The 19,814-nt window shown below is 37.6% G+C and overlaps 2 protein-coding genes across 3 annotated transcripts in view; both read right to left on the bottom strand.

The window, feature by feature from the left end:
• Nucleotides 1-621, bottom strand: part of GOSR1 (golgi SNAP receptor complex member 1) — a 37,629-nt gene extending 37,008 nt beyond the window's left edge. For both annotated transcript variants that reach the window (XM_019739533.2, XM_019739532.2), the window contains exon 1: nucleotides 466-621. In XM_019739533.2, coding sequence (XP_019595092.2) covers nucleotides 466-496 — 31 coding nt within the window. In that variant the 5' untranslated portion in view covers nucleotides 497-621. The remainder of the gene's footprint in view (nucleotides 1-465) is intronic.
• A 6,411-nt stretch (nucleotides 622-7,032) lies between these two features.
• CPD (carboxypeptidase D) overlaps nucleotides 7,033-19,814 on the bottom strand; it is a 65,242-nt gene continuing 52,460 nt past the window's right edge. Inside the window, exons 15-21 of the mRNA XM_019739524.2 lie at nucleotides 18,151-18,282; nucleotides 17,272-17,367; nucleotides 17,123-17,187; nucleotides 13,798-13,929; nucleotides 13,090-13,275; nucleotides 12,692-12,791; nucleotides 7,033-11,180 (exon numbers count right to left, since the gene is read on the bottom strand). Coding sequence (XP_019595083.2) covers nucleotides 10,954-11,180; nucleotides 12,692-12,791; nucleotides 13,090-13,275; nucleotides 13,798-13,929; nucleotides 17,123-17,187; nucleotides 17,272-17,367; nucleotides 18,151-18,282 — 938 coding nt within the window. The 3' untranslated portion in view covers nucleotides 7,033-10,953. The remainder of the gene's footprint in view (nucleotides 11,181-12,691; nucleotides 12,792-13,089; nucleotides 13,276-13,797; nucleotides 13,930-17,122; nucleotides 17,188-17,271; nucleotides 17,368-18,150; nucleotides 18,283-19,814) is intronic.

The raw sequence follows: 19,814 nt of genomic DNA on the forward strand, positions 1-19,814 counted from the left end.
GCTCATACAGCTTCCCTCGATGAACCGGACCGACAAGTTCCTCCTTTCTCTTTTCCTACTCAATTGTCTTAAGGCGCTGACTCCTCCGGTCTCCTGCGCTCGGGATACCCTCGTCCAACACTCGTTTCCTCTCCGAGTTCATACCTCCAGCCCTTTCGTCCGAGTTCCGCTACCCTCTCAACCCAGTTTTCCTCCGGCGAGTCAGGCCCGTCTTCCTCTCAATGCCCGCTCAGCCCTCTCTGTCCACCCCCTGCCCTAGATCCCGCTGCCACTCAGGTCAGCCCCCTGCCCCAGACCACTCGGTCTCCTCAGTCCCCAGGCCCCGAGGCTCCCCCTGGACAAGCCCCGCCCCTCAGCCCGGCCGCTCCGGAGACCAGGCTCTTTCCTCTGCTGCCTCGTCCAAGGCCCATCCTCACTCAGCCCCTCTGCCTCTAGGCGAGTCCCACCCGGAGGCCTCGCCCTCACCTTCCCAGTAATTGCTGGTTCCTGCCGCCATCTTTGTTGTCCAACGTCAGTCGGGATAGGAGAGTAGAGGCGGTGCGAGCCAGAGAGTCACCTCCGCGCCTTCTTCCGCTCTGACGCTGGTGCCGATGGGATACGTGAGCTTCCACAGACACCGCCACCTGGTGGTCAATTCATCCTTTTACACCTTTCGAGCGGCGAGACTGAAAATTTCAAGTTTAGCACCTGACACTGTCTTCTTTCCGGTGACCATATCCGTTCTCCGTGCCCAAACGGGCATCATCGCCCTCGCCTGGGCTTATCCCTCTTTCAGCAGGGGCCTACCTACCTGGCTGAGAAAAAAGTCATCCCCAGACACAACTCCCTGTTTCCCTCACCTTTTCTCGATGTGTATCTTCAGCCAGCCTCTTTCCCTTCTCAGAGCCAGTGGTTCTTTTCGTCCCAATACCAACCGCTTCATCCTACCTGCGCCTGCGCTCCATTATCCCGCGAACTCCGACACATGTGCTCTTCTCCGCTGGCCACCTTCTCCTCTACCTGCAGCGGTTACAGTCCCAGCCCTCTTTTCTGTCCAGCCACCAAATCTAGAAAGTGTGTGTTAACTGCTTCCGTGTGCCTCATCTTGTCCCCTCAACCTGTTAAAATCCACTGTCCAAACCCACCCTTTATAGATACATAAATTATCACAGTCTACTTGTGTCCACATTTTACCAGTTCTAATGAAATGCAGAAACCTTACCTCCTGAAAAGGTATTTAAATCACACCTGTCCTTTTACCCACTCCCATTTATAATTGTCTTTAATCTTTCCTCTACATTCATTGAGAACCACATTAGATAAATGTTTTAATTTTCACTGTAACTGTCAAACATAATTTGTAGAACTCAAAAGAAGAAAAGCCTAGTTTGTTTACCCATATTTTACTCTCTGCATTTTTCTTCCTTCCTGATGTTCCAAGATTCCTTCTTTTGTCATTTTCTATCTGTTGCAAGAACTTCTTTTAACCATTTTTTAGAGCAGGTCACCTGGAGACCAATTCTATTAGTTTTTCATCATCTGAGACTGTCTCGATTTCCCCTTCATTCCTGAAAGATATTGTTGTCGGATATAGAATCTGGGAAATCTGACAATTTCTTTTTTTCAGCACTTGAAAAACGTGACAATTCCCTCCTGGCCTCCACAGTTTCTCATGAGAAATTGGCTGTTACTAGAATTGCTTTTCCATTATAGCTAAGGCATCTTTCCTCTCTCACTGCCTTCAAAACTTTTTTTCTTTAGTTTTCAGAAGGTTGATTATTGACTGGTAACTGAAAAAAATCTGTAACTCCCATGGGACTATTTCTGTTTTTTTTCTTTATCTTCCATCATTTGATATTGTCCTTTGATAATAAAAGTAACTTTTCATTGGATGCTGTATATAACAGACTACAATTTGTAGTAATCATTTGAGGCTCCAGATGGTACCTTCCTCCAGAGACAGCTTACTGCTGCTGCTTACAGGCAGTTCAGGTAGGGGCACATCAGCTTACTCCAGGAAAGCATGGAACTAAGACTAAGTGGGACTGTATTTTTTGTAAGAATTGGTCTGTTTCTGATGAGCCCTTACTTCTAATGTGTAGCCACACAAGTACCCTAACAAAGCCAACTGACCAGTACCCTCATCCTTGATAGGTGCTGAACTTATAGTCTTCCTGACCCACTGATACTACCTAAAGCTTCTACTCCGGTTCTCTGCCTCTTGCCTGGCTTCTCTGCTACTAAGTGTCTCTCTTATTCACCACTTACAAATCAACAAATACCTCAAAGTGAAAACTTTACTATCATGTTCACCCTCAAGCTCCCTTTGGTCTAGGATCTTGATCCCATAAGTTCTTGTTGCCTTAAGTAGCTCTCCAATCCTTCAAGCAGTTTTTATTCTTTTTAAATACAGCTTTTCTAATTGGGCTTGATGGGAAGGTCTGTTTTAATCTAATCTACTCATGACTGAAAGTAGAACTAAGTTCTTATTATTTCTAATTCACCAGTAGATTATTTTTTATTTTCCACATACACAATCATACCTACCAGTAATGACAAATTTATTTCTTCATTGTCAATACTCATGTTATTTATGTTCTCAGGCATCACGACTGAGGTCTCTTCTGTCAGTATAGGAAAGTTTAGGTATTTGAGTGGGGTTTTTGTTTGTTTTAGGGAGGGGTTTTAAGTGCTATAATATTGCAGTTCTCATTTATCTTGCAGGACTCTTGATTTTCCTCTTTTGCTTCTTTTCTCTTTCATCACCTAAATGTCAAAGCAGGCTTCTCCATTCTTTCCCATGTTTTTCCTTCACCAGAAGCTATGTGTTTCAACACTGCCCCTTTAAATCACGCCTGCCCATTTAAATAGTGTTCACTCTGAAGTCCCTTCCCTATAGCTTGTGCTCTGATCTGCTTGAACACAATTCTTAGACCATTCAGACTTAAGGTGGAGTTAATCTTTCAGGCAATAGTTTAGACCCACTTTAGGCCCTTTCGCTGGCATCCCTTTTCTGTCTTTCATGCAGTTTATCTCCATCTGTTTTCTCTCCACATAGCCTGCCCTGGGGTGGGGCTGGGACAGGCATATTAGAGTATATGCTGAGATTTGGTGATTTTTCTCATTTTATTCAGTCAGTTTGAAGTTTGAAAATTCTCTGACTTCAAGTTATGCTGAGTGTGGTTCCTGTATAGATTTACTTTTTCCTTCTTTTTTTTTTTGCATTATTTTTCAATGAAATATTGGGAGACAGGTAGCTTAGACATTAATATTTTCAGCTACCTGGAAGTTCACCTTCATTTTTTTTTCTTAATTTTATTTTATTAAATTTATTGGGGTGACAATTGTTAGTAAAATTACATAGATTTCAGGTGTACAATTCTGTATTACATCATCTATAAATCCCATTGTGTGTTCATCACCCAGAGTCAGTTCTCCTTCCATCATCATATATTCGATCCCCCTTACCCTCATCTCCCACCCCCCACCCCCCAACCTTCATTCTTTTTTTAAGTGTGTTTTTCCAGGACCCATCAGCTCCAAGTCAAATAGTTGTTTCAATCTGGTTGTGGAGGGCGCAGCTCACAGTGGCCCATGCAGGGATTGAACCGGCAACCTTGTTGTTAAGAGCACTGCACTCTAACCAACTGAGCCAACCGGCCGCCCCTCACCTTCATTCTTGAAAGATGTGTTCAATATAGAATTCTGTTGGAAGTTATTTAATGTTTTCCCCAGCACTTTCAAAGTATAATTTCACTGTACTCTGGTTTCCATTGTTGGGAGTGAGTCTAATCTCTTAGTCTAACTGCTAATACTTTGAACTTATTTTCTCTCACTGCTTTACTCATTTTTTTCGTCTTTGGCGCTCAGCAGTTTCACTGATGTGTCTAGGTATGGATGTTTATTTTTTCTTGCTTGGATTGTTTCTTTAATATATGGTTATCAAACATGTATTTGTCTTGTATTAAAATCCCCATTTTTTACCCTCTCCTTCCTATTTGCTTTCAGCCTATGCTACCTAAGAGAGAATTTCTATGGATCTGTCTTCTAGTTCATTGCTTCTCGGTGCCCAATCTGCCATTACAACTATCAATTTAACTATAGTTTCTGTACTTTCATTCGTGAAAGTTCTATTATTTGATCATTTTCTGTGAGTCTCAGACTTACGTTTTATTACTTTGAAAACAGTTAAGTATGTTTGTTTTACAGTTGTTTTACAATGTCAACATCTGAAACTGGTGAACTTTTTCTGCTTTCTTACTGGTGGTGTCTTATTTCTCAACATGCTTCGTTATCTTTGTCCATATTTGGTCATTGCCCTTGAAAAATTGTAAGGTCTCCTCCAAATCTAGGATGCAGATACCTTCCACTAGAGATCTGACTGAAACTCAGTCTCCTAGAAGTAGTACCACATGGCCTAACACCTGGATCCCCCAGGCTATGCATACCTGACACATTTCCTATGCCCCATCCTTTCCAAATTGATTCCATTCAAGAACTGCTGAAAACTACCTACAATTCTTCCTCTTTTGCTCTCCCATCATCCACATCCTCCAAATAAAAACCCAGCAGCCAAATCTATATTATTTTTGCAACTTTTTTGTAAATCTAAAGCTATTCTAAAATCATTTTTGAAAAACCCAGCAGTCATCCAATTCATCCATTACCATTTTTGGCCCGCTCCCCATCTATCCTCTTCCCCAACTATCTTTAGGATCAAATTCTTCTGAGCATCTTCGTATCTTTCAAGCACTAAATCAAAAGCCTGTTTGATCTTAAAAAACTCTTGCTAGGAACCATAGAATACATAATAAGTGACAATAATAATTATTTGGAATAACTTCAAATACTTGAGCTTAGTCGTGATTCAGATCTAGCAATCTGAATCTTCCCCTTGACCCCTTCTCTTTGGCTCAACCTCAATGACAATCACAGAATATAATCCACATTATAACAATTTCTAATTAATTTGCAATCTCTTTGTACATGTTCCATCTAAAATCTTCACCCGTTGCTTTTATTTTCCACCTACAGCTTTATCACTGCCTCTTCATATTGCTTCTAAATGAATCAAGTCTTTGCTGAATTTGAGGCATCCATCTCACTAGACTACTCCCACTTCTAGTTACCATAGTTTCAATCGAATCGATCTTCTCACTCTCCTGGTTTCAAACGTCTTCCAGGATGGCCTCGAAACTTGAACATCTTTCTACTCCAAATCTTGCTCGCCTCATCTACATTTGTTTACACAGTAATAGGGAATTGGATTCCATCTAACCCCAACCAAAATGCCAAAACTTACCAGGCTTGCTGTTAACATTGTACTGATTAATGTAAGGTGGAAATTGTGATACTAAAGTTACAATTGGGCTTTATATGCTTATTTCATTGCTTTTACATTGTGGGTAATAATTAATGATGTATATATCTGAGGTTTGCAATAAATAGCATAGAATCAGTTGGCATTCTAACTGCAAGTGAGAATAAGAGATAAAGACCTACATGATGACATTTATTCATAACTGAGTAGTGTATTAGCATTGAATACACTTGATTATTCTCTTTGCCGAAAATAATCATTTTCTAGAAATCTGAAAAACTGAACATAACCAGATTACTGTTCATGATACAAACAGAAGGTTCTTGATTCCGTTATGAGAAAATGCCTGACAAAAATTCAGGACAGTATTTCAAACACTGGGGGAAAAAAGAACCATCATCACTGTTGAGACTTCTTGTAGCACTTAAGGCTGTTTTCATCGAATAAGCATAAATACAATCTAATTTTATTTTAAAACAAATCTGAAGCATTTGGCACAAATTTTAAAACCTTACTGCCATGCTATAGATAATTTACCACATAATGGAAAATTTCATAGCTTTTTTTCTTTACTATTCATGTCTCAGGATTTTTTCTAAATTAAAAAGACTGCCTGTAAACAGATCTTTGTTCACATATTTGATAAAATAACTTTCTTTCAAAGGGATCAGAAAACAGCAAATGATGCTGGTTGCCATCGTCATTCAATTCCAAGTTAAATATTATGTTGGGCCCTTTGCTAACATTATTTCTCTTAGTTCCCATTACAATCCTATCAGGTATTATTCCTTAACCAGTAGAGAAAATGACACTCAGATAATATTAAGAAACTTGTATAAAACAAAGTCACATAGGGAGCAAGTGGCAGAGCCAAGAATCAATCATAGATTGGTTCAACTTCAAAGTCCATGGTCAAATTTTTATGCTATACTTCTAGAGCAGACTTTCTTTTTAGAGGAGCCAGTCACTATAGAAGTACCATGTTTCCCCGAAAATAAGACCTAGCCGGACAATCACCTCTAATGCGTCTTTTGGAGCAAAAATTAATATAAGACCTGGTCTTATTTAACTATAATGTAATGTAATATAATATAATTTTATGTAATACCAGGTCTTATATTAATTTTCGCTCCAAAAGACGCATTAGAGCTGATTGTCCGGCTAGGTCTTATTTTCGGGGAAACACGGTACAGCTAATTTCCATTTCTATTTCCCTGGTCTAGACTGAGTTCCTTGTCAGCAGAGCCCATGTTGCTTATGTAACTGCTTTCCCAATTCCTACTGGAGCAGCAGTATCAACAAATTATCACTAAAGGAATTGATCACCACTGTGCCGAGGAATGTCATGACAAGTTATTCTCACTGGACTCATCTGTGAAAAGGACCAACTTTTAAACAAACAAGTTTAAAATGGGCATATTAACATTTCCATGGCCAGTTCTGTGGTGTTCATTGTGGAATGATTATACATATGTCAACTGGGCTGGCTACAGACAGAAAGGAGAAACGTGGCTATTATATGATGTGATTATTTCAGAAACATAGTTTTCTTTTGGGTCAATTCATGATGATAAAAACACTACAGGTAAAACACTGTATCCTAGCCTGGCACTATTTTTCTCCTTGTATAGGTAGAAAAGCTAAATACATAACTTTCAAGTTGGAACAATACTTTTTCTGGTCTATTGCTTTTGAAAAGAGATTATGAGACAAAACACAAAGAAAGACAAACATCATAAAATAACTTTTATACAGGATTAGTAGATCTGTTTACATATAAAAAACAGAAAGGACCTCATTACAGTTAGATTTCACATAAGTTACACAGATTGACTTTTTAAAACTATGATTCAACTTTGTTTAAAGTCCCCTTTAAAAACTTCATTTTGAAGGCACAGTGCATGAAATAAACCAAAGAATGAAGCACTTGAGATGAATGCGTGTTGGGCACCTCATATAAATAGCTATAGATTGTTCTGGAGCTGGGGAATGTCACTGTGAAAAAAATGGAGAGGTGAAAAACTGATTTTTAATCAGAGCATAAAAAAATATCATTATGTCATACCTCCAGAAAATCTGCAGCATGGCCAGAATAGAATGTAGCTAGTACACTCATGTTATGCTGTTTATAAAAGTCATAATCATACATATTTACATAATTTATATCCAGTTACCTCAAAATGATAGCCTACTTTCAAATTTCATAATGTATTCTGTCAAATCAAAATCAACTAGGACAGTATGCTGAAAGTCAAGTGGAATATTAATTATTGCCAAAACACAGAAGAAATGGGTCTTGGGAGATATCTCTTTATGAACTGGAAATCCAAGTTCAGTTGACATTAGTCAGGGCTCTAATCACCCGCCTTCAAATTCACTTTAAGACAAATCAGAAACCCAGATAGTCATCAAAAAGTTGCTAGATAGAAAATCACTGAACATCAACCACAGTGGAATTTTTGTACTAACAATAAAGTTGCTGCTGTTAAAAAACAATTCTACCAGAGAACCATAATGTAGGGCACAAATTCAGCATTTATAGCCCAGAAGCCTTTAATAGAGCAGGGACAAAACCTGGCACAAATGCATTTCTGGTGACAAGAAGATAAAACTACTGCTGAGAATAAATAAAAATGGAGGAACAGGTCATGGTTACTGAGTAACCTGGTGTTAGCTCAGAAACACAATAAGCTCAGGCATAAGTACTACCTTTTATTTATTTGTCAACTCATAATTAGTTTTAAGTTCAATATTCATTAATTCAGCAAATCCCATTCAGGTGAAAGTTACCGAAGATAAACCAATCGATCACACTGGGCCTACTATACATTATGTTTCCTTTCTGGAGGATGACAAAATCCCATAGCAAATTCCCTCCAATGAGAATTGCAAGCATTCCTCCACTGGATGGATCCCAACCACTACCCACATGTTCAGCAACATACATCAAAACCAAAGGGTCTTTCCCTCTGAAATTAACTTGAATTTATCTTTGAACTACATCATCAGTACAAATACATTTACACAGGCAGACACTTTGCACATTACCTACTCAATCACTTTGCTTTTATTAAGGAGCTGGGAGAGAAGAAGGCTTACAAACTGATCACAGGACAAAAAAAACAAAACCAAAACCAAAAAAAAACCAAAAACCATGCCTTACGAGTAAAGAAAGGCACAACTCAGGATTGGGCAAATTTCTTAATACTGTGATACTTACTTGCCTCCATGACTCCAAGGAAATGGAAAGTCTCTAGGAGAAACACTGAAAAAAATGCATTCCTCATCCCATATGGCTTCAATGCCTTAAGCAGTCAATGTGGTCTAATATTAGATTAGATCCACAAATAAAAGACAAAGCAGGGCAGAGAACACAGTTCTAGTAGTCACGATCTATACATTCATGTTAATAGGTAACACAGGCTGAGAAGGCCCTGTTTTGCAGGATAATGCATTACATAGAAATTCATTAAAGATTTAAGATTCATAGCAGAATTTGGTTTTCTGTTCAGAAAAAAAAAATGATAAAAAGAACTACTTGTATGTTCATTTCTAAAAAAAATTTATACATGCTTAAAAGGGGTGGAATCCAGCCACTGTGATGTACAGTTAAAGACATGTTTAATTCAAGAGAGAAATGAATTTATAAGGCATCCTCTAGCGAAGACCTAATTAACTACAGGCTGTCACATCAACTTTGTTTCATTTCTACCTGCAATGTCTCAAGCAGAGCCAGCCACTCATAGGCCCTTTGTTTGTTTTCTGACTTTTCATTCTTAAAAATAAAGCTGAAAAGACCACACTATCCCCTTAAGGAAAATGTGAAATATGATTAGAATCAATTAAATCACGTATATTTCATTAAGTATTAGCACCCCACCAACACTGTTTTATGTATGTGGTGGGGTAAGAGTGGGGTGGCAAGGGCTCAAAATTTAGAGTTGTTAATACCAGAATGGCTTAACTGTGAACAACCCAAATTTATCACAGATACTCATTAATAAATGTCATGACTTTGTTATTCCTGCTCAACCAAATCTCTTTTTATAAAGCCATTTTGGGTGCATTCCTCACAAAACCTGGTTGAATGATCTAGGTGGGTGGTAAACCACTCCACAGGAAAGCTTTGGGATGATTGATGTATTAATGGATATAGGATACAATTTGAAAGGATGAGAGCAAGTTTTTTGATCCCCTGATTAGTATAAGTTCAGCAGCAACTTGGCCATTAAAACATTCAAAGGTATTAAACCATTAGATCATTGGTAAGACTCATACTTACAAAAAGCATCACTTCCACTGAATAACAGACACAATAAAATGCAAATCTTTCAGGTCTTTTAAATAACCCAACTGGCAGTGAAGATGATGCTCTTGTCACGACAGTGTCATATCACACAGCAGTTCATAGTTTACATTGTTTTAAATGGAGGGAGCCATTTCAAATGCTTTCAACTGAACTTTTAACAAAATTGGCTGATCAAAAAGAGACTGTCAAATGAAACCTTAGGACCAAGAACCCAATCACTTGCAGAGGTCTATAAGTGATTAAGTGAATAAGACTGACCAAGCTAGTTCAGTAACAGTATGCTATTCCAAGGCATAGGTTTGCGCTGGAGTATGAAATGTAGTTATTTTGTATTCAAATGTAGGGTAATAATGTGCAAGTAGGTTTCTTCCACACTTCCAGATACTTTCAGAAGAATTCATATCTTCTAGATTGCTGGGTAATCTGAAAACGGTAAGTGAACAACATAGAAAAAGGTTCAAATTTGGGAAATATTAAAGAGTTAAGCATTCCTGGAATAAACTCGTGCTTCACAGATAAAAGCAGCACCTGTGTATTTTTACCAAGTTAAAAGATAGGCAACATGAGTTTTAGCTTTTGCTAGATAGATCACTCTCTTAGCTTCATCCAAATGGACACTTAGATCTTTTACAACAAAGTCAACAAGTTCTCCCTTAAAATGGGGCTATTTAGAACTCTGCTAAACCTTACAAGAGAGGTAGTGAAATCTTGCTGAGAGCATAGCCTACCAGTTCTGATCTAGCCTTGGAACAGGTAGAAAGCCAATGCGAAAACCCATTTATTCATTTCCTAATGTTATATGTTTAAAAATGAACTCAGCCTCCATTAAACCTGAATAATGGGAGAAACTCCAGCTATTTAATAACTAGAGAAAAGAACTCCTCAGTAGGTTGAGAAAACCTCGAGTTTTAAAGCTTTATGTCAGATTCTGACTGCTGTCCCTGCCTTAATGATTCTGGATTCTTTTGGCCATTTAAAATAAAGAAGAAAGCTAAAGCCACTAGTAAACACCTGATGTGCAAAATACAACATCCACTAGTTGGCTTTTGTAGTTATAACATAGCTCCGAACACCTTCTCTTAAATTAAAAAGAAAAACAAAGTGGCTGTCCCATCTCTGCTGCATAAATAGAAAGCAGATTTCTTTTTTTTTTAAAGGTAAGAGTACTTTAAGGAGGGGAAGTTCAAAACTGCCAGCCAAACTCACAGAGAATACAAATTTAGCAAGTTAACTTCCCAAAGCTCTTTGAAGAAGCAAGATAGTCTCTCTTCTTAATGCAGTGTCTCCCAAAAGGAACTGTAATTTTGCTTGGTACTGATGCTGGGAGATACGCAAGGTGTGCGTTTCAATGTTTGCTGGAATATAATGTTTCCTCTTCAGTGTCTGTTTCATCCTGGAACTCATGGCTTAAGAGGGACTTCTTGGAGCCGGTTGACATCATGCGAATTTCATCTTCATACTCATCATGATGCTGCCTGAGCCGATGAAAGCCATCCTTGTGTCTGTTAGACTTGATCGAGCAGATGCACCAAATAATGCAAGCTGTTAGGATCAACGCCGACATGGTGGCACCTGAGAAACAAAACCACCACGTGAATGATATTCTACTTTCAGGATATAAATAAGCAGCTTCTTACAATGGCACTTCTAATATTATAATATGCCCTTCATTTGTTTTATTTTTATTTCGTGTACTCAAAAACCTTTCATTATTAAGAAGCAGTACATTTATAGTTTACAAAATTAGAAAAAGATAAGCAAAAATACTAAAAATCCAAACCAAAAGCCTCACATTTTCACATTTCTGTTACCTCAAGATCATTTTTAATAACCCTATGCATATTTTCCCACATTTTTCTTCATGCATATATTTATACTCATATATTTATTTTTCATTTATTGCAATGAAATCAAACTGTTACTGTTCTGCAGTTTATCAATGACTTCTTTTCCTTTCCAGTAAATTTTCATCTCATTCAAAGCCTCTCATTTATTTAAAATATTTGTACATGAGGTCGTCAGAATTAGAGTCTTAGTGAGAAAATGATAATAAAATCATAATTAAAATTAAGTTCATAACAGCAAATGTTGGCAGAGCCAGATTTAAACTGTGGCTGAATCCTAGCTCCTGTGTTTCTAACCACTAAGTGATGTATATTTTATCTGGTTCAAGCTGAGAACTCTTTACTTTAAACACGGCACAACATGTTTTATGATTTGACCATATTTCTAATATACCCCTCTCCTTCAATTAAGGATTTCTCCCTCACATACTCTGTAATAAAACTTGGTTATTTTGTGTCAAGTCCAAGTGGCACAAAATAGAGTCCTTGGTTAGAAATGAACCAAGGCTCTCTGTCAAAAAGACAATACAACACAATATTTATTATTTTACCACATCTTTTTTTTCGTTCTAACCTTTTAGTAATTCAAGTAATGGCACACATTAATACTGGAGAAAACAAATACTTCCTCCTTTCAGGGTCATGGAAAAATAGAAGTAACAAGTTGTCGTCCAAGGGACTTACTTATGATCTTAAAGCAAATCATTCATTGAGACCCACTACATGTCAACCATGGTTCTAGGCACAGGGGATGCAGGTAAACTCCCACCTCCCTCAGAGCTTCTGTTTTAGTGGGAGAGATCGAATACAGACAAATAAATGACTATATATAATATAATGTCAGCTAGTGATTAAGAGCTATAATAGAAACAAGTGAGGTGGAGATAGTGCCAGGGGGACTATTTCAGCTAGGGCGATCAGGGAAGGTCTCTCTGTGGAAGTGACATTTGAGTACAGACCTGAAAATATGAAGGGGCAAGCCATGAACACACACAGGAGAACAGCATTCCAGAAAAATCATGTTTAGATAAGGAAACAGTAGAAGAAAAGTGATTAACTTCAGGTGATTATAGAGGATATCCACTCTCAAATTGAAACATCAGTTTTTATAAACCAATGTAACCCCAATAAGTTTAATGTAAAAAATGGCTTGTCCAACAAGAAGAAAAACAAAAAAACAAAAAGAGAAACGTCAGGACTGGTGTTAACGCCTACCACTAAAAATATAAATATCTTTACCTGATACAGTTACCACAAGCTCCCTTGGCAAACCAAATATCCGGTTATCTGTGTCAAAGACGATTACCACAGAGCTCGCTGCATCATGATGCACAAAGACCTAGGAAGATAAAGAGCGAGAATTATGAAAAAGTCTACTTAAGGTGTATTGTATCCCTGCTGTATTCCTACGGCCTTTATAGCAAACCGAAGAGATGATTCACTGTCATCTCAAGTATACAAAATGCTATAAAAATGTCCCTTTTGTTGCTAAAGGGCAGAACAAGATCTCATAATCAAGAGTTGGTCACGCTTTTTATTTCTTTATATCTCACAAGTTTTCTAACAAGTGTTTCAAAATAAAATTGAGCTTTTAAGAATAAGAATTTACATGGAACTCCTCAATCTGAGTTTCTTACCTGTGAATGTTGTTGCTGATACCCCTCTGCGATGGCATTGATGTTATGGACACCCGGGGCTAAGAGCACATGGAAATAGCCTCCCTCTTTCGTGTGCACCTTTATCCCTTCGTTGAGTACAATGACGGCTTTAGAGATCGGTTTTCCAGTCTTGTCTTTAACAAATCCATGAACTCCCTTGTGAACCTGAAAAAATGTTTAAAATATAAATTTATGTTTTCATAATGTCAGGTGGAGGTAATAGCTTGAGGCATGACAAAAGCAACAAACAGAACAACAAAAATCCCTCTAAGACTGGCTTATTTGTCCTTCTCCACTGCCTCTGACCTTCTTAGCTACTCATTCACTGCTTCAGAGGCATAGAGATAAGGGAAAAGAGAACTCCAACAGAGTCAAAGTCTAAAGTGTTAGCACCCAAATCTTCTGATGCCTTTAACTTTCCACACAATCTCGAGTAACTTCATGTGATATTCAAATGAAAGAACATGTAACATCTCATAGGGTGACATTATCTACATTATAGCAGATTCCAGATGTGTGAACTCAAAGCACCTATCTGGGCACTATAAATTGAACAAACTCTCTTTCCTATATACATTTAAAATAAATAATATAAATTTTTGGTAAAAGATTAATAAAACATTTTGATAAAGGTTTCATTGAACATATTCCTAGGAGTTTGCTTCTAGTTAAAAGAGAAAGTCTCACCTCCACCAGCATGCTAAGAAGAGATTTTTTATTTTCTGCCCACAAGGAAGGGAGTTGTGCTGCGCTAGGAAAGTAGCAGCAGCTTGTGTATACTGTGATTTCCGGACAATGGCCATAGGTGACGCTATAATCCTGGAATATAAAATTCAAAAACAAATGTGGGAAAAGTAATAAGTAAAAATAAGAGTGAGGCTTTGTAATGCAACAAATGGAATAAAAAGAAAACCTGGGTGATGTAAACAAAGACTCTAAAGCATTTTACAGCAAATATAAATAAACCACTTGGTATTATAATCAGTCACAAACATAGCTGCTCCTGAGTACCCTTGAGACCAGGGACTATGTCTAATTCATTTTTGTATCTCCAGTGCTTCCCACAGTGTCTGGCAGGTAGAGCGGTTTATTAAGGCTTGTTGAATGAATGAATGAATGAATGAATGAGTACATGCAGTAGGCCATATTCCCTCCAGGTTGTTCTTGGAGCTCTGGAGGTAGAAGCACAAGCACTCGCCCTCTGATACCCTCAACCTGCAGCCTCAAGCCTGACAGTGACAACAGCCATTGTTTGCAATATAGCAATTATCCAGGTGCAGGAACTATTTACGTAGACAGGTTCCAAAACCTAACTTTCACCTTTCCCCCCAAACTTGTTCTTTTTCCTAATCCAATTAATGGTATTAACTCATTTGCTCACACAGACATGAAATCTCTCGGTTTTGACTTCACTTTCTTGCTATCAGCCATAATTTGCCAAATCCTGTCAATTCCACCTCTACAGTTTCTCTGAAATTTGATCCCTTGACTCCACCCCCATTGCTACTACCCCAGTCTAGGCGTTCATTATTTCTTGTCTTGGCTATTCCAAACCAGTCTCCCTGCACTACAGACTCTCCTTCCTCCAAACTATCTTAACCCACTGCTAAGAGATGAGTATTCCCACAGAACAGCTCAGATCATACCATTATATACCTACCCAAAACCTTCAGTGGATTCCCATTTCTTACTAAAACAAAGCATTCAAAGCCCCAAATTCTTTCCATTCTTGTCTTTTACTGCTTTCCATTATACCCCATATTCTAACACAACTAGACTGCATATTGTCCTCTGGCCATACTGCTTCCTCTTTCTGGAATGTCCTGTTTCACCATCTCTGCACCCAAATGCCACTTCCTCTATGAAGAGAAGGCTACATCTCTGGCTAAGTGTAACCTTTTCTGTCTTTAGTTTCTTTTGGCATGTTGAGAGTTGCTGCTCTCTTCTAGATCAAATCAATTAATTCTGTAACACAGTTATTTGTACAATACTTACTGAATGGGCCTGGGGATATATTTTATTTATCACTAATATAACAGAGTGCCTCACACATAGTAAGTTCTTAATAAATAAAGGAGGGAAAGCAGGTAGTGATGGGAATGAAACTAATTTTCTGATTGCACATGTGAATGGAATGACAAGCTAACCACCCATCTGCTAAGAACTACTGACTAATTTGAAGTGGCTGGACAATCAACTAAAATGCTATCAGAAAGAAATTAAGGAAGACCTAAGTAAACAGAAAAACATACTGTGTTCATGGATAAGAAGACAATACTGTTGAGATGTCAATACCACCCAAAGTGATCTACAGATTCAACATACCCCTAACAAAATTCCAACAGCCTTTTGTTTTTTGCAGAAAAAGAAAAGCCAATACTCACATTCAAATGGAATTACAAGCAGCCTTGAACGGTCAAAACAATCTTGAAAATAACAAAGTTGGAGTACTCACACTTCCCAATTTCAAAACTTACTACCAACCTACAGTAATCAAAACAGTGGTACTGGCATAAAAATGGACATATAGACCAATGGAATAGAATTGAGAGTCCAGAAGTAAACCCATACACCTTTGGTCAACAGATTTTTGACAACGGTGTCAAGACCATTCAACAGGGGAAAGAATAGTCTTTTCAACAAATGGTGCTCAGACAACTGGACTTCCACATACAAATGAAGTTGAACTCCTACTTTGTATCATACACAAAAACCAACTCAAATCAAATATAAGAACTTACTGAATCCATAACACTCATTAGAAGAAAACATAGGGGTAAATCTTCATGACCCTGGGTTTGGCAATGAATTCTTAGGTATGACAGACAACAAAAGCATGAGCAACAAAACAATAGGTAAATATGACTTCATCAAAATTAGAAACTTCTGTGCATCAAAGGATATCATTAAGAAAATGAAACAACAACCTACAGAAAGGGAGAAATTATTGGCAAATCAAACATCTGATAAGGGTTTAGTATCCAAAATATATAAAGAATTCTTGCAACTCAACAACAGAAAGACAAACCCAATTTTAAAATGGGCAAAAGACTTGAATAGATTCTCCAAAGACACATGGCCAATAAGCACATGAAGGATGTTCAACATCATTAGTCATCACGGAAAAGCAAATCAAAACTACAATGAGGTATCACTTCACACCTACTAGCATGGCTATAATTAAAAAAATAGAAAATAACAAGTATTGACTTGGATGTGGAGAACTTGGAACCCTTATACATTGTTGGTGGGAATGTAAAATGGTTCAGTTGATGTGGAAAATAGTTCGGTGGTTCCTCAAAAAGTTAAACATAAAATTAGAATATGACTAGCAATTCTGCTTCTAGGTATGTACTCAAAAGAATTGTAAACACAAGCTCAAAAGATACTTGTCTATGATTGTTCATTGCAGCATTATTCTCAATAGCCAAAAATAGAAACAACTCAAGTATCCATCAACAGATAAAAATGATAAACAAAATGTGGTGTATACATACAACAGAACATTATTCAGCCATAAAAAGGAGTGGAGTACTGTTACCTGCCTGCTATACAATGGATAAACCCTGAAAACATTACAGTAAGTGAAAGAAGCCAGACACAAGAAGCCAAACACAGAGGAGGGCAAATATTGTACTATTCCACTTATCTGAAATATCTAGACCAGGCAAATACACAGAGACATAAAATAGGTAAGAGGTTGCCAGGGGTCGGGGGAATGAGAAGTTATTGCTTAGTGGCTACAGAGTTTCTGTTTGGGGTGATGAAAAGGTTTTGGAAATGGATGGTTTGGAATGGTGACAGCTACACAACATTGTAAATGTAATTAATATTACTGAATTGTATAATCAAAAATGATTAAAATGGCAAAAAACAAAATGCTGTTAGAGGTTAAGTTCAGCGCTATTTTGTCAAGAAAGCCATGAAGCAGATGCCGTTCCCTTTGCTTATATGAGAAAAGACAATGGCCAATATTTATAATTCCATTCTTGCTGCATTCTATAAAGTATACCTTCATGCTGCCCAGGTGACTGTGCCATTCTGCTCCACGCATTACTCCTCCTGGAATATTCTCATCTACAAAAGCATTAAGAGATAAGGGATCAACAAGACCAGAAGGCCAAAGCAGAAACAATAACAAGGGGTAGGGAAAATACTTACCTGATTTATTTGGGCAACTGGGCTGACCCATGTGCATCGATGGATGATTATTTGCGTAAAGAGATGCCAGATGCTTCAGAGTCTCTTTGTTTTCCACTACAAAGGAAAAATTCAGAAGTTGGTGGAGAAATCCAAAAGATTTCTCTCTAAGTTCAACTCATGGGTACAAGTCATCTTTCTCTCCTTGCACACCACTGAGGAACTATTATAACGAACCACATGGTTAGGTTTGGCCCACGATAATCAGACAGACTAAGAAGACACACGTCCTGCCTATATGATAAGGTACTAATGGTTAGTTTACATAGCATGCGACCACACCAAAATACAAACTTGTTTTGGTATGTTTTACTAAATTTTGGGGCAACTGTGGCCTAATAACGATATTTCCTTGTAAGCTGCATTGAAAACAATGCAAACTATCTCCTTACATAATGGCCCCAGAGAGATTCTACAAACAACTGTTATGTCACCATAACTTACAATCAGTCAGTCAAAGTTTAAAGCAGGGGAGGGCAATTCTGTATTTGTTAGTATTTGGTTACATAAGAGTTTCTTGACGCAGGCATTGTGTCTGATTCACTTCTGTACTCCCAATGTCTATAGACATAATTGCTCAACAAATGATTGTTGTCTACATTGAACAGATGTGACACGATGGCCCCACTTAGCTAGGCCATCATTAGATCCAACCGTTCTTTTCCAAGGAACTGTTTGAACTGTTGATATATGCATACAATCCTATTAGGTTAGTTATTTGCTCAGGGAGTGTGCTCAAATGCTCACCATTAAAAAGAATAAATTTAGAAGGGACATTACCTAATTGGAATTTCCTATCTAAGCTTAAACAGTATATATGTAAAGTGACATTCTACATACCTGTTTGTACTGGCTTGTCATACGGGTATGTGACCAGCACCGAACCACCATCTAAAGCAACAGAAAGACTGAAGTCTTGTTTTTGAATCAAATTTTCAATGATGGCTTTAGTCTCAGGCTGGGAGGCATTATCTAAAAAATAAAAAATAAAAAATATAACAGAATATGTTTTAAAATTTTAGTATGAGTAGCTAAGGAAATATTCTCTACTTGACCACAATCAGAAGGCTAACTTACGAAATCTGTAATAAATATTACTCCATAAGCCACTATCTCAAGCTAGAAATATATATTTTAAAAGGTAGGTTATTTTGAATTTTACATGCTTCAAGATAATGTGTAAAGGTTAATGACTCTAAGCGATTTTTAAGACAATTCTTACTGGAAACAAAAAGGGATGAACGTATCTTCCTTTAAAAATAATTTAGGGTAACTTTACTAACAATTGTTACCCCAATAAACTTTAATTAAAAAATAATAATAATTTAGGAAATATATAATCTATCGTTGAAAGAAAATAAGATTTTCAGAAAGCAGAGTGTTTTCTGCAGCATTGTTTGCAAGAGCAAACAATTAGGAAGAAACTAAATGTCCATCAGCATAGACATGGTTGACTAAATTAAGAGTATTGCCACATGTTGACAGTATACTAAGATGCCATTAATAAGAATGTTAAAGGCCGGCCTGGTGGCTCAGGTGGTTGGAGCGCTGTGCTCCTAATGCCGAGGTCACCAGGTCGATTCCCACATGGGCCAGTAAGCTGCACCCTCTACAGCTAAGATTGTGAACAATGGCTCTCCCTAGAGCTGGGCTGCCATGGGCTGCCATGAGCGGCTAACCGACTGCCTCAGCTGGGGGAAGTGCAAGGCTCATAATACCAGTATGGGCCAGGGAGCTGTGTCCTACACTAGACTGAGAAACAAAGGCTTGAATCAGAGTAGGGGGTGGGAGGCAGAAGAAAGGGGGAAAAAAAGAATGTTAAAAATCTGTAACTACTGAAATGGGAAGATGTCAATGATATATTTAATGAAAAAAGTGGCAGAACAATATGTATAGTAGATGATCCTATATAAGTAAAGAAACAGGCACCTTCAAAACATACACATATATCGTGTGTGTGTATGTGTACATGCACACATGTGAAAGGGTAGAGAGAGAAAAATACATCTCTGTATGACCAGTGATAAAACTACCAATATTATCGACTGAATTTCTAAGAAAAAACTTGAATTATTTTTGCAATGGATAAAGGAGAAAAATTCAAAAAATTTTCTAAATGTCTGTATTCATTTATACCTTATATCTATCACCTAGAATGAAAGTACCCCATTACTCATCTACAAAATAGGATCAACCAATCTCCTAGCAAAGAGAAATAACATTATCTGCAAAGTACTTTATTTTTTTAATGTATATAGTCATTTTTATTATAATTCATAAATACATCAGAAATGGATATCTTTAATAAAAGCTTAGGTTCTCATGGGCTTCTGCTTTCTGTTCATTCAGTTATGTTATGTTATGTTGTTAGAAAACTCAGTTTACTTGAGAATGGTGAAAAAGGTAAAGTAATACCTTAGTTTCATTATGACAATTTTTTACCTTATAGGCATTCTGAAAGGTCTCTGGGCCTCCCAGGTCCAAGGACTACAATGTCTCTCTTA

Source organism: Rhinolophus sinicus, linkage group LG15 (genome assembly GCF_036562045.2).
Source record: "Rhinolophus sinicus isolate RSC01 linkage group LG15, ASM3656204v1, whole genome shotgun sequence".
NCBI lineage: Eukaryota > Metazoa > Chordata > Mammalia > Chiroptera > Rhinolophidae > Rhinolophus > Rhinolophus sinicus.